The 14,731-nt window shown below is 49.1% G+C and overlaps 1 protein-coding gene across 4 annotated transcripts in view; it reads right to left on the minus strand.

Annotated features, from left to right (window-relative positions):
- KCNC4 (potassium voltage-gated channel subfamily C member 4) overlaps positions 1-14,731 on the minus strand; it is a 49,296-nt gene that overhangs the window by 18,754 nt on the left and 15,811 nt on the right. For 2 of the 4 annotated variants that reach the window (XM_073320020.1, XM_073320022.1), the window contains exon 3: positions 12,362-12,553. In XM_073320020.1, coding sequence (XP_073176121.1) covers positions 12,362-12,553 — 192 coding nt within the window. Of the gene's footprint in view, positions 1-12,361; positions 12,554-14,731 lie in introns of those variants that run through there. The other 2 variants (XM_073320021.1, XM_073320024.1) reach the window with 2 other exon arrangements.

The raw sequence follows: 14,731 nt of genomic DNA on the forward strand, positions 1-14,731 counted from the left end.
AGCTGGGGCGGGGCAGGGAGCTGCCGGTGGGTGCTCTGCACCCACCAAATTTTCCCCTTGGGTGCTCCAGCCAGCCCTGGAGCACCCAGGGAGTCAGTGCCTAAGGTGCCACTTTTGACGTGATCAGTGGGGGAGCGGCTGCTCCCCCTGCTCCCCCCCAGCTATGCTCCCCCGCTCCTAGGAGCCAGAGGGACCTGCCGGATGCTTCCTAGGAGCTGCCCCAGGTAAGCACCTCTGGGACTCCCCACCTCGCCTCCCGGCAGGTGCCTCTGGCTCTTAGGAGTGGGGTGGGCACCCACTACAGTGGCCAATGAGACTCTCCTGCCCGGTTCTAGGGGCAGTCAGGGGACAGGGGAGAGGCATGGATGGGGTGGGGGTCCTGGGGGGGGCATCAAGGAACATGGGGGGGGTTGGATGGGGCAGGAGTCCCAGGGGGCAGGGGTGGGCAACAACCCCCTCGTGGGGTGAGGAGGGAACCCGTTAAGATTTTGGCAGCTGATCACTGCGGGCGCCCCTGGCATAGCCACACCGGCAAAGCACTCCTGGTCTGGAGGCGGCTATCGGCCAAAGTCATGCTTTGCACCGGTACAACGAAACCACTCCCGACGGGCAGAACAGGCGATGTCAGTAAACGCACATAGGAACTGCGACCAGCCCGGTGTCGGTCAGGGATCACACCTCTCCCCGATCCACAGAGAATCATAGGACCTGAAGTGCTCTCAAGAGTCCCCTGCACTCATGGCAGGGCTAAGGGTTATAGCTGTGCTGGCATTAGGCTGTAGAGTAAACACAGTCTTGGCCTCCACTGCTGCTCCAAGTTTGGTAACAGGCATGTGGGGGAGGTGGGGAAGGTGCCATGTCAGAAATGGTTATTTGGCACGTAGCAGCCCTGACATAAATCTGTCGGTGATCGGCAGCCTAAATGAAGCAGCTGAACAGTTTGCAGAGTCCTCCCAGCGCAAGTCCCTGCTTTTAATTATTTTGTTCTTTTAATGATCCACAAACAAGTTGGGGGGGGGTGGGGGGAGGATGAGAGACAACCACGACTTTTCTAGTCTCTGCCCTGTGCTAACTAGGGCTCGGAAAAACCCACGTTTTCTTTCTTCTGAAATAAGAGGGAGGTTTTTCTACACACTCCTGTGAGCTTGTTAAACTCGGCAGGGAAATCAGGCCAGTCACATCACCCTTAGGTAGTACCTTTCACCCACAGATCTCAATACTGAGGGACGTTGGTATCATTAGCCCCCTTGTACAGATGGGGAAACTGAGGCAAAGAAGGGAAGCCATTACTGAACAGGTCCCTAGTGAAGCTGGGATTAGAACCCAGGTCTTCTGACTGCATGTCTAGTGTGGATCATGGTGCCTCCAAAAATGCAACAGGAACAAAGAGCCCAACTGTTGAGTAGTTCCTTACCCCTCAAGCTGTCCCACTGAAATAGACTTGCTCAGTTGTGCTTTGCTAGTGATAGAGGAGACCTGTCTCTTTAAGGGACACAGGGCTTTAATTGTCCCCATCAAAGGGCCCGAAGGCTGGGCTCTGATCCCTTCCTCTGATGGGGAGTCCAACTGCGACATTCCCCAATCATCAATAGTTTTCTTCTCCCCTCTCCTGCCCCTCAGTTTTTCAAAGTGGAGATTTGCTGAAATGGACCCTGCCCTGCAGTGTCCTTTTTGACCAATCAGCATTTCCCCCAACTACCAGACATTTCGGCGGAGAATTCCCAGCTGGTCCTACTATGGAATAAGGGGCTACCTAGCATGAGCGAGAGGCTCCCAGCTTGGCCCCACAGCGCCCGATGCGGAGCAAGGGTTAAGCCGTAGCCAATCAGGGAGCAAGTGCGCAGGACACAGCATGAGCAGGACAGCTGGCCCCATCAGCCCACGCACAACAGCCTGCATAGTAGGTCTCCACTGCAGCTGGGAGACTCACTCCCAGCTGGGGTTGTGGATGTCCCAGCTTGGACCCTCGGCTCCAGAGCCAAGCTCCCCCCCCCAAAGCCAGAACCCCCACACTGTGATTTTAAGTGCGCTAGCTCAAGTCTACTTGCCAAAGCCTCCTGCCCCTGTGCTCCATCGCTCGGATGTGCACAGGGCGAGGGCTACCATTGACCTTAACGAGCCAGTTGTTGGTTAGATAAACGGGCCCAGGCAGCAAGCCGGAGACAGCTTAAATCACCAACACGGGGGGTGGCTAAGGAGATGGGAAATAGGGGTCACGCCCCCACCCTCTACATTGTGGTAATAAACAAAAGAAAAAAAGAGAGATGAGACTCCATCACCCAACTCAATGACCCTTTATGTTCCACCCACTCACGGCTGTTCTGAGAGCCATTTGATGGAGAGGCTGATGCACGTTGAACATCCTTGCCCTGTTTTATTTAGGTTGCACTTAAGGATTTGAGGAAAGCGGCAAATCTGCACCCAGGGTTTTCCCAAATGCACGTGGGAAAGAATAGATTCCCCTCCCCCCCCCACTGAAAAGTTAACATGCCCAGCAAAACAGGCGGCCAGCGCAAAGGACAGCCCACTCAGCTGGAGGCGAGCAATTCCCAGTTCGACTCTGGCACTGCGCTGCCAATGTCAACTTTCAGGGGACGAGCAGAGTGGAGATGCAACATGATGTTGCATGATGGGAGGGAGGGGTGTCGGAGCAGAGACCAGTGCAGGACAATGAGATGACAGAGAGGTCCATATGCTGTTAGAGAATGGAAGGCATAGGAGATTGGGGGTGTTACTCTTCATGCTTATAAAGTTTAGGTTTTCAAATTATCCCCAAAAGTTTAGGGTTATTTACTGATCTATTGCACATTCAGTTCTTCATGAGAATGTTCATTACATTTGGGCTTTCCCCAAACATCCTGGTGAATTCAGAGATTCCTAAGGTCAGAAGAGATCTTATGATCTTCTCCTCTGACCTCCTGCATAACACAGGCCAGAGATCCTCACCCCAAAATCCCTACCTCAATCCCTACCCTGGTTGAACAGCTACAGATCTTATAGACACCAACACATCTTTATTCAGGACAGTACTTAAGCACATGCTTAAAAAAGTTAAGAGCTTGCTTAAGTGCTTTCTTGAAGAGAGGCCTGTAAACAGTTTTCTGCCTTCTGAGGACCCCTTCGTGGTGACTCTGCAGCACCCTGCCTCAGTTTCCCCCTCTCACAGGGCTCCTCAAAAATTCCACCCCATCTATATCATTTTAAAACATTCCCCTTCTGGAAGGGGCAGGGGGCAATTAATGTAGTCCATAAACACACTGCCCCTCCAGGCCCCAATCCTTCCCCCAAACCCAGGAAGCCCATAGCCATCTCTCCAGAGCAAAGCAGCAGTTCACACCAGCTGGCCTCTTCAGACACCAGTTCTCCCCCTGAGACAGGTGACCCCAGCCCTCCTTCCCTGTCATAATCCAAACAGCCCCAATCCTTGCAGCACTCACCTGCAGCTTCCAGCTGGCCTGTAGCTAGCTCAAACTCCTCCACCTACCCTCCCACTCACCTTTGCGGGCCTCTCCCTTATATCCCTGAGCCTGGTCAGTCAGTCACATGACCAAAATCATTTGTCCCACCTGGGGAAGTGTGCTGATCTCACCACAGGTGGGCCCTGAGGCCCTTAAGGGGCCAGCCACTGTATGACAGGGCCCAAGGATGGGAGAATCCACCCCACCCCATAGTAAACTGTTCCAGTGGTCAGTTCCCCTCCCGGCCCCCTGTTAAAAATATGCAGCTGGTGCCTGGTGTGAATGACCCTGGCTCATGTGAGTGTTTGTGAATAAGAGGCTGATCAGCGGGCTTCTTTACCAAGGAAGCTGCCTCGGTTCTATTCGCCCAGCCCCAAGGGCTCGCGTTGTTTTCTAATAGGGCCACGGAAGCACCCGATCCCAAGCTGCTGCTTGGGCAAACCATCCAAGGAAAGTTGCAAAGCATCGGAGGGTTTTGCTATGCTAATTGCCATCAGCGCTGTTCGTTAGGGAGGCTGGTTTCCCAGCAACACATATAGGTGCTAACTGAGGTCAGCCTAATTGGTTTAAAAATGGGTTTGTTGCCAAGGAGCTGCATGGAGGCATTTTACAAACAGAGCGGCTGATGGCAGTGGGCACCCTGATGGTCTCTTCCCCGGCAAAATGGCATCAGAGGTTCCACCTTACCCACGTGCAAATACTCACCGCCCAGTGATGCGCCTGCATGATCACACCTGTGCATTGAATGGGGAACAGAAATGCATCGTCACGCAGACACGCACATGAACTCGACAACGCACACGGGGCCGGGGGGGGGAGCTGCATTAACTCACCTACTCCTATACGTCTGGTCAATTACTCACGTTCTTGCAACACCCTCAGGCACAAAGAGACAGAAACATAGGTACTCACACGCATGCCCTCGTACACTCATCCATGCATATACACACCGGCACACTCACAAATAACTCATGCACCACACACTGCGCACTCACTTATCATGAAAAACACACTGATGTTTTCACCTCCATGACACAGCCCATTAACTCACGTGCACACACTCCTAAATGAATTATATACACGTTCTCCCACATGCATAGCACCCAGATCAACACAGACTTATGTAGGTATCACTTCTGCAGCACGTATGCACATACCCACGTACAGACATTATCTTACATAGATTACACATACATAGATGGCTGCTTGGTGCGCTAGGCTGATGCAGGACAACGAGTGTGTTAACACTGCACAGTTACCCAGGCTCTTACCCCAGTTTTAACCTTACCCTCCCTACCTTCTACACAGAAGAACCTCTAATCAGGGTTTGGAGGTGTTGGAGCCTGTGGAAAGTTACCCAGATGGGAGTGTGGGTTAGAATCCAGGCTCTGCTTTAACTCGAGTGGAAGCCTGCCCACTTTGCAATGAAGACACAGGCAAATCACTTGAGTTCTAATAGTCCTCCAATGCCTTCCCACAATTCCCCCTGAAGGACAGAAATTCCCTCGCAATTGACTGAGAAAGAATCCTAGAGCATTTCAGCCCAAAGAACCATGGGATATGCCCAGACAGATACGGGTGGATGCAGAAACAGCTAGGACCCAGTACTGTGGGCAGGACTTAGCAGCGGAGATGCCAGGCTAACCTAACCAGATTAACTGTGTAGTGTAGACACAGGCTGTCAGTGGGAGTTAGATGGCAGGACAGACTGCAAAGGAGTACACAGGTGCTCGGTTAGGGGTCTGACTGCCACACCTGCTGCCCAGCTACAGCCTCGAGGGGATGTGGTCTGACATCTCATGGCATTGCCAGGCCCTGAAGCCCTCCAGGCACATGAGGCAAAATCTACCCAAATACAAAGGGCCAGCACCAGTGGTAAATTTTACCCATAATCTGGTTGGCTGGTGGGGACGCCTGCTGCTCCTCTTCAAGAAGTACTAAGATGCTTATGAATCAGTGTCCTAACATATAAAGTACTAGATGGGGTACGATAGACCACCAAATCACACTAGGGAATAGGATGACTGGCTCCTTGCACAGCTATCTATAATGTGTAGGGATAAAAAACAAACAAACAGCAAACAACTGCGATCATGGAGGACTTCAATTTGAGAGACACATGCTGGAGGTCTCACTCTGCCAGAACTAAAACACCCTTGGAATTCCTGAACACTATCGATGATCATTTCCCAACTCAAAACGCTGCAGCCAACACAATCCTGGGCAAGATAATGGAGCAGCTGATATGGGACTCGATTAATAAAGAATTAAAAGAGGGTAATGTAATTAATGCAAATCAACAAAGGTTTATGGAAAATAGATCTTGTCAAACTGGAATGGGTTACCTAGGGAGGTGGTGGAATCTCCTTCCTTAGAGGTTTTCAAGGTCAGGCTTGACAAAGCCCTGGTTGGGATGATTTAGCTGGGGATTGGTCCTGCTTTGAGCAGGGGGTGGGACTAGATGAGCTCCTGAGGTCCCTTCCAACCCTGATATTCTATGAAACTAACTTGATTTTTTTTTTTGATGAGATCACAAGCTTGGTTGATAAAGACAGTAGTGTTAACATAGTACACTTAGACTTTTGTAAGGCATTTGACTTGGTACTGCATGACATTTTGATTAAAAACTAGAACCCTATAAAATTAGCTTGGCACACATTAAATGGATTAAAACCTCGCTAACAGGTCTCAAAATGTAACTGTAAATGGGGAATCACCATTGAGCGGGTATGTTTCCAGTAGAATCCTGCAGGGACTGGTTCTTGGCCCTATGCTATTTCAAATTTTTATCAGTGAGCTGGAAGAAAACATAAAATCGTCAGTGAAAAAGATTGTAGGTGACAAAAAATGAGAGAGTGGTAAACGATGAAGAGGATAGATTACTGTCACAGAGCGATATGGATCGCTTGGTTAACTGGGCACAAGCAAACAATACACATTTTAATGTGGCTAAATGTAAATGTGCTCATCTAGGAACAAAGAATGTAAGCCATACTTACAGGATGGGGAACAGAGACTCTGAAAAAGATTTGGGGTCTTGGTGGATAATTAGCCAAACATGAGCTTCCAGTGTGATGCTGTGAACAAAATGGCTAATGCTATCCTGGGATGCATAAACAGGGGACTCTCAAGTAGGAACAGAGAAGTTATTTTACCTCTGTATTTAGTACTGGTGAGACGGCTGCTAGGATATTGTGTCCTTTTCTGGTACCCACAATTCAAGAAGGATGTTGATAAACTGGAGAGGGTTCAGAGAAGAGCCATGAGAATGATGAAAGGATTAGAAAACCTGCCTTCTAGCGAGAAATGCAAGGAGCTCAATCTATGTAGTTTAACAAAGAAAAGGTTAAGGGGTGACTTGATTGCAGTCTACAAGCACCTACATAGGGGACCAAATATTTAATAATGGACTCTTCAATCTTGCAGAGAAAGCTTTAACACTATGCGATAGCTGGAAGCGGACGCTGGACAAATTCAGACTGGAAATAAGGCATAGATTTTTTAAATAGTGAGAGTAATTAACCATTACCAAGGGTTGTGGTGGATTCGGCATCACTGGCAATTTTAAAATCAAGACTGGATGTTTTTGTAAAAGATCGGCTCTGAGAATTATTGTGGGGAAGTTCTCTGGCCTGTACTCTAGAGGGAGTCAGACAAGGTGATCACAACAGTCCCTTTGGGCCTTAAAATCTAAGGTGCTGGCGGGATGAGTTCTGGATCTACCGCCAGGGTGTACCTTCCAGAGCCCTGTGTGTAGCTCAGCAAAAGGGCAGGATGTGCTCCCACACACAGGGTACATGCAAAGAGAAACGTGCACACAGACATGCCAAAACGGACACACGCAGCCATGTTTCAGGATAGTGACAAGTGATTCCCCCACTTCTGCTGCTGAGACGGTTTCAAACACCTCATCTGTATGGACAAGGGATTGGGGTCATGCCCTCTGAAGGGGAAACAGGGGGAAATACTTCATCTGTGTTAGGATGGGCTTGCCCTTCTCAGGACCAAAGAAGACGCATGCATGGAAGAAGGGTATTATGGGAAGGAGAATTATATTCTCCAACTTCCTGAAATAAACCATTCTCAGTCTGAAACATGTCTACTGGAACCAGGACCAAATCCTGTCTATGGCTGATATCTGCATTATACTTCCAGCCAAACGCCAATGTCCTGACTTCCAGAGCTTGTAATAACATAAGTACCTGTCCCCAAACTTGACGGAAGTCTCTCAGGGAGCTGGGCTCAGAAACAAAGTACTCTGAAGTTGGAGAATTGCCAGGATGTCCAGTACCAGCACAAATAGCCGCAATGGGAGATTAATTAGGGCCTGAGCATTCACAGCTCCCATTAACTTTGTCTAGGACAGAGCCCTCAGCACCTCTGACAATCAAGCTAGAAGGTTCTAATATTTGGATACAAAGGCTCCTCCTAAGCATATCTAATCCTGTCTCTCTTGCCTCTGGTCCGAAGAAACCTCTTTAAATAACAATGCGTGAAACAAAGGCCGCAGTTAATAGAAACAATCACTAGTCTCCAGGCTAATTGTGTTTCATGAAGCATGTTGAGAAACGACCACCTCACCCCTCAGAGACCCTATCATTTATCACATCACACAGTAACTGGACATCACATCTCCAAATGAGCATCTTCCCCAGTTCTCAAGCCATCTGACAGCAAGTTCTGATCGAACCTCAATCAGGAGGTTTAGATGTTTTGGGGGGACATTAAAGGAATGTGTTGGTCCATATATTTTCATGCACCACGAACGTTTGGTTACATCGATTCGCAGAGCTAAGCAGGGCCAGGCTGGGTCAGTACTTGGATGAGAGATCTCTGGCAACAAATGCAGATGCTATAGGAAATAGCACTGGTGATCCCGTAAGGTGGGTGCGCTTTGCTTGGACTTGTTAGGGAACCAGTGTCCCAGCATGGTGTTAGGGGACACTGTGCTCTGACCACATGTCATCATGAAAGATCCCCTGGAGGTTTTCACCAGAGAAGGGATTCCAGTGCCAGTGTCCTGGCTACTGTAGGGCAATTTGCATCCCGTCCAGTTACATTTCCCAGCTGCTCCCGCTGCTTATGGTAATCTCTCCCACTTTCCGCTTTAGAGCATTTTTGGAGTGTTTCTCAGGCTATTCTATTGCCACATCCCACTCCAGAGCTGGCGGCATTTCAGCTGAGGATGATGGCAAGTTACCCCTGTATGCATAGAATTCATACCTTTGTAAAGCCCCTGGTGCTTGCAAAAGGAACAATAATCAATCAGCAATCATGACTTTATAAAAGATAGCTCAAGAGCCCATTGTAACACGCACTGAAACTTCCTGTTCAGATCCCACTCGACCCTCTACAATTGACCTGTGCAGTTTAAAAGAGAACAGGTCAGATCCTGAGCTGATCTACTTCAGTTTACGCCAGCAGAGGCTCTGTCTAAAGAGGTTTCCCTGTAAAGGGAAAAGCCCAGTGTTAATTCTTCCTTGTTTTCCCCAACCTGTTTCCCCATCTGGTCTGATAGTTTACAAATCAGAGCTGGTTGACATTTTCTCATCAAAATATTTTTGAATGAAAAAAATATGGCTTCAAAAATATGGTCCAAAATAAAAAGTTTGCAGAAATTTTTCATTTAGGTAAAAAAAACCCTCAAAACCAATTTTTTGGGGGGTGAGTTGTTGTTTTTTTAACCAAAATCCCCCAATGTTATTTTTTTCGTCAAAAAATATTTTTATTTGGTCTAGGAAACATTATTGGGTATTTTCGGCTTACAAAAGTCAATTTTTTTAAAACCAAAAACTAGTTTTGAACACTGAAAAAAACCAGCCTGTTTAGTTTTGCTTTTTCACAAAACAAAAAAAGGCAGGAAAATGTTTATAATAAAAATGTTTCAACGTTTCCCAAGAAAAGTAATTGACATTTTTCTTCCAGCTCTCCCAAAAATCTGAAAGTCCTAATGTCTCTGAGTTTCTAATTCCTTCTCTCATCTGATAAAGCCCGAAGCTTCATATGTTATAAATTCCATCTCCTCTATGCTGCCCAAATTTCCTAACTGACCCAAAACCTGATCCAAAGCCCAATGAAATCAGTGGGCTTCAGATCTGGCTCCTAATCTCCACTTTAGTGAAGAACAACAGAGGGCCCTTCCACGGCAGAGTCACACAGAAGTCTCCAGCTCATGTCTCTGCTGGAGGAGCTAGAGAGTTTTGGTCGAGCAATGTTGCTTCTCGCTACATCACAACAATGGGCTGGCAGTGATGCCCAGTCCCACGTAGTGTTGGATCAGCCAGTAGCTTTGATGGCAAAGTGAGGATGGAATTGGCAAAGCTACTCAGGGCTCTCTGCATTGCCAGAGAGAGACTGGACCCGGCGCAGTAACACAGTACTGGATCCACATTGACCGTGGGAAAAGCAGTGCTGCTCCAAAGCTCCTCAGAGCTGGATCAGCCAGGACCACAACAAGGGAAACTGGAGTAAGATGTGTCAGGTGGCAGCCCCTCTTCTGGCTCCTCCGGAACCTTATTTTCAGGTTCTGGCTGCACTTTTCCCTCCATTCCCTGATCTACGCACAAAGTCACGGGACTGGGACCTCCTTGTCAACCTCCTCCTGGCGCTGGCCAAGATGGCCTCCATCGCTGCAGGAGGAGGAAGCTGGGCTGGGAGCGGGGGTGTGGTGTGCTCTGCAACTGTGGGACCTATTTCCATTCCCTCATTCAATCACACCTCCGGGCAGCGTTCCTTTGGCAGTGTCCACTGACTGCCTCGTGGCTTTGAGGAGCAGTGGGTGCTATCCGAGGTTGTCCCCATCTGGTTCCTTGACTTTCAACCATTGACCTCGCTCCCGTTGCCATTGGATTAGCCATTCAGACTGCAAGAGAGACTGGCACTGGTGGAGTGGTTCACGGCTCCTCAGCCCTGGGCACTGTTTAATGCTGGCTCACCCAGTCTCTAATGCTACACGAGACAATGGCGTGGCAGCCAACGCTCTTGGCTCACACCAAGGAATGAATGGAGATCCCTACAGCTTGAGCTACACTGCCCGGGTCCATTGCTGGGGCCACAAGAGACTCATCTCCTCCTTAGACTGGACACAGAAGGGAATGTGTAATACACACTGACCCTGCCTACTGGGTTAGAACGAGCAGAGGACCTAGGCACTGGATTTAGATGTTACCAATATGGCAGCATTAATCCAGCTCTCAGGCTGGATCATGTTACACCATCAAAGAGAGAGAGAAAGGGGGGGAATAGGCCATGATGCCTCAGGGGCAGATTTAAAGAACAAAGCCACTGTTTAGCGCTTCTGAGCTCTAAACGCAGCAAGAGAGGCCAGCAGATGGCTTTATGCAGCTCATTAAATAGGAAAGAGAAAAATCCTGATTTGATTTATTTTCCAAGTTTTCAGTTCAGCTCTTTGCAGAATTTGTTTATGAAACAACAACATACAAAGAGATCATCTGGTGGATGGGAGGAGCTAGGACCCAGTGCGAAACCATCAGACCTGCATGAACCCACTTGGGTCAATCCCTTTGGGCTACTCAGTCAGAACTCTCAGTAACTCCATTGGCCGGATCCTTGGCTGGTGTAAATTAGGGTAACTGGAGCTAGTTGGAAAAGGTCAGTTGTTTTTTGCTGGAAATTAAAAAAAAAAGTTTCAAAATTTCTCTTGAACATTTTTTGTTTTATCATTGAAAAATTGAAATTGCCCAACATTTCAGCTTTCAGAAACAATTTTCGGTAACGATGTAAGGATTTTGAAACCCATAAACTCAAAATGCTTATTGAAAACCAAATATTTTCACCAAAAATGTTCCAATTTTGATTTCTGTTTTTTTCAATTGCAAAACCTGAACATTTTGATCAAACCCTGCCCTAGCATCACTTTTGCGCTCGAAAACATTTTGACCAGCTCTAGCTGGAACTCCATGGACTTCAGTGGAGTTTCTCCGGTTTACACCAGCTGAGGACCTAGCTAAGTGAGTGGCATCAGAAGTGGACAAACAAGATAGGGGCGGAGCTGGTGGGTAAGGAAGCTGGCACAAATATCAGCAGCTACAAAGAGAAGAGAAGATACTGGTGGCAAGGTAGTTTCCCAGGCAGATAGTCTAGCTGGATGGGAGGCAGATAGATACAGCAGACCTGATTCTCTGTGCAAAGCGAGCGTAAAGCTCTATTACACTGAACTGGTAGCTTATTACACACACTTTGCACAGGTGTAAATGAGTAGACGAGGTGCAGGGAAGAGCCAGTGGTTCTAGGTGATGCTGTGGCTAGCGAAGCAGCTAGGTGTGGATGGGGAAGAAGGATGCCAAGAATACAGGTGAGGATGTACTGGTAAGAGAAGCCCAAAAGGGATTCCAGTTAGCACAGAAAGACAAGGGTAGAGGGAGATGGAGTAGACAGGAAGATGGTCTTCTGGGGATAGATGTGAAAGAGGGAAAAGGTCACATAGGACAATGGAAACGGATCACCCAGTGCACTGGACAAGCCCTTCGTAAGAACAGCACATGCCTGTGGAGCGGGGTGAAGGGATGAGCCCGAGGAAGCCAAAGCTCAGGGCAAGGTGGCACTTTATGGGCAACCTCCGCTCTGGCATTCACTTCTAAACAGCCTCTCTCATGCAGTGGTGGGGGTGTTTCACCCCAGAGGTGCAGCGTGGGTGTACGCCTAGCGTCACTCAGGGACAGCGTGGGCAGGAGAAGGGCAGGGAGTACAGTATCCTGAGAAAAGAAGCATTTTGCTTTTGAAGGGGGTTATTGGGGGGGGCTAATGGAGAAGTGACTGGGAAATGCCCTTACCCTCCACCCCCCGGGTTGGAAAGCAGCTTTACGCATCCATGCTCGTCCCTCTGTCCTCCATCTCCCCGCCCCGTTCTGGCACTCCATCCACCAGATGCCTCTGGCTCTCACCTGTACCTTTCCGGATGCCGCTGTCGGCCGCGCAGGGGAAATCGCCGGCATTCAGCAGAAAGCAGGTGGCCGCTTTCTTGGTTTTGTCCCTGGTGCTGGAGCGCCTCATCGGCCGTTTCTCCTCATGCGAGGACGAGAGGGGCTGCTCCTCGTCTGACAGCACAGTGTTGGCATCGCCGTTCTGCTTGGAGTCTTCGGGGCAGGATGGGAAGGGGAAAGGTATGAAAAATATCAATTTTCCAGAGAAACTGACACGCCTAAACACTTGTCTGCTCACTCCTGCTGCTGGCAACAGGGAGGCCATGTGGCTGACTGCCCGCTAGCTACAACGCGGGAAATGGTAGGGCAACCTTCCCCCTTATGTGGCCCAAGTTGATGCGAGTGGAACTGAAACAGCAATGAGGTTTGCTGGCTCATTCCCCAGATAATTTAATGCCGCCCTTCCTTAACTCAGAAATAACTAGAGGGGCTCTGTTCAAACCTTCCAAAAAATAAAAATCCGCCATGAGGGAAAGACAGAGGCCACATTCCAGCAGGTGTACACTGGAGAAGCTCTACTGATTTCACTGGACCTATGTCAAGTTTACCCGAGCTGAAGATCTGGTCTAGTAACATCAGTGGAGTTGGGCCAGTTTATACCAGCTCAGTACCTGGCTCTCTGGGCTCAATCCTCAGATCAATCCTGAGGCGGCTCTAAATTACGACAAATAGCCACCTGCAGGGGGATTGGGAAGCTACCCCCCAGCTCTTTTACAACTGCCCCAAGCTGCACCCAATGGATTTTGGCTGAGAGCTGGGTCCTGCGGATGGAAATTTTCAGTTTAGAAGGGAAATGTTCCATGAGTGTGGACAAACAAGGGGTTTGAAAGGAAATTCCTGCAACTTTAATGGAGGTGCTCAGGTCCTGTGCTGATGAGTATAAAACACAGGCTTGCAGCAGGCCCCGCTACACACCCATGGGAGAACGTGAGCAGGGCCAGATCTTCAGTTGGTGTAATTCCGTGTACCCCTTCAGTGGGGCTACAGCAGTTCGCACCAGCTGAGGATCTGGCCCTGTACATGGTGTGAATTTAGTGCTGGCGAAAGACACCAGATTAACAGCCCTGGAGGGGAGAGATTCCTCTGTAGGGCAAGTACAGTCAGGGGAAGTAGCAGGGCCAGCTTTCCTCACAAACATGTCTCAAAGAGCACTGGAAGGTACCAACTCCTGGGCCCAGAGGGCAGTTCAGTCTCCACAGCCCATTCAGTCCTTGTTTTCTCTGCTGAGATTGCCAACAAGGCGGCCTGTTGGTGCCAGGTATGCTAGTGTCTTGGGGTACGTCTACACTGGAAGCCAAGGTGTGACTGTCGCATTGGTAGGCATGCCCGTGTTAGCTTCAATCTAGCTGGCATAGGTAACAACAGCTATGTAGACACAGTGGCATGGGTTAGCAACCAGAGTACAAGTCCACTGGGGTACATACTCTGGTTGCTAACCTGTAGTCAAGCCCACGCCACCACGTCTACACTGCTATTGACACCCATGCTACCATCTCCCCTTCACTTTGCAGTGTAGACAGCAGCTTTGTGACGAAGACCCCACTTCTGCTCTTAACATTGGGAACTGGATTAAGATCCAGCCAACTCACTTTCAGGCAGCCCACAAGCTTTTGGTCACTGTCAGCTTGCTATTGTATCTATTTGCTGCTTTGATCTACCGCTCCTAAAGCCTCTCCCAGCCACAGCTGAGCTCGATAGATTTGAGCCAGCGACCTAGATGGCTCCAGGGCTGCAACAGGCCAAGCTAAGGATAGCTTTTCAGCTTTTGCTCTGGATTCATTGGCTCTAAGCCAAGATGTTCCATGCAATTTAAATGCATCTTTTGTTTGCAATTCAAAACTGGAGACAAACATCAGAGGCCAGGCTCCCAACGGAGGCCTCAGAGAGCCTTTCTCTGCCAGCTGGGAGCCTGTAGCAAGAAACCCCAGAGAGAGGCAAACCCCAGGCAGCAGCCACACAGAGCGTAAGATTGTCAAGTGTTGGCACCAGGAGATACAGACAAATCAGGAGCACGCAGCGGCTCCTGTGCTCCAATGACAGGCTGCACCGTGAAGACACCCCAGCAGTGATTTCAACCTATTACATTGTAATACATTCCCTTGGGGGCTGGCTGCTAACCTTTGCACACCAAAGACACGTGGATTCTTGGCGCTGGCAGCTCGGTGTGGTGCGAATAAGGCTGGGCAAAGCAGTGCAGAGGGTCAAATGGGTCTGCTAGATGCTAGTGGGAAAATTTTTGACACAACAGGTTTCCATCGGAAAATGCGGTTTTGTCAAAAATCAAAATGTTTGCCAGGATCAGCGTCCATTGCAACAATAATTTCGAGAGGA

This window comes from Lepidochelys kempii, chromosome 21, assembly GCF_965140265.1.
Source record: "Lepidochelys kempii isolate rLepKem1 chromosome 21, rLepKem1.hap2, whole genome shotgun sequence".
NCBI lineage: Eukaryota > Metazoa > Chordata > Testudines > Cheloniidae > Lepidochelys > Lepidochelys kempii.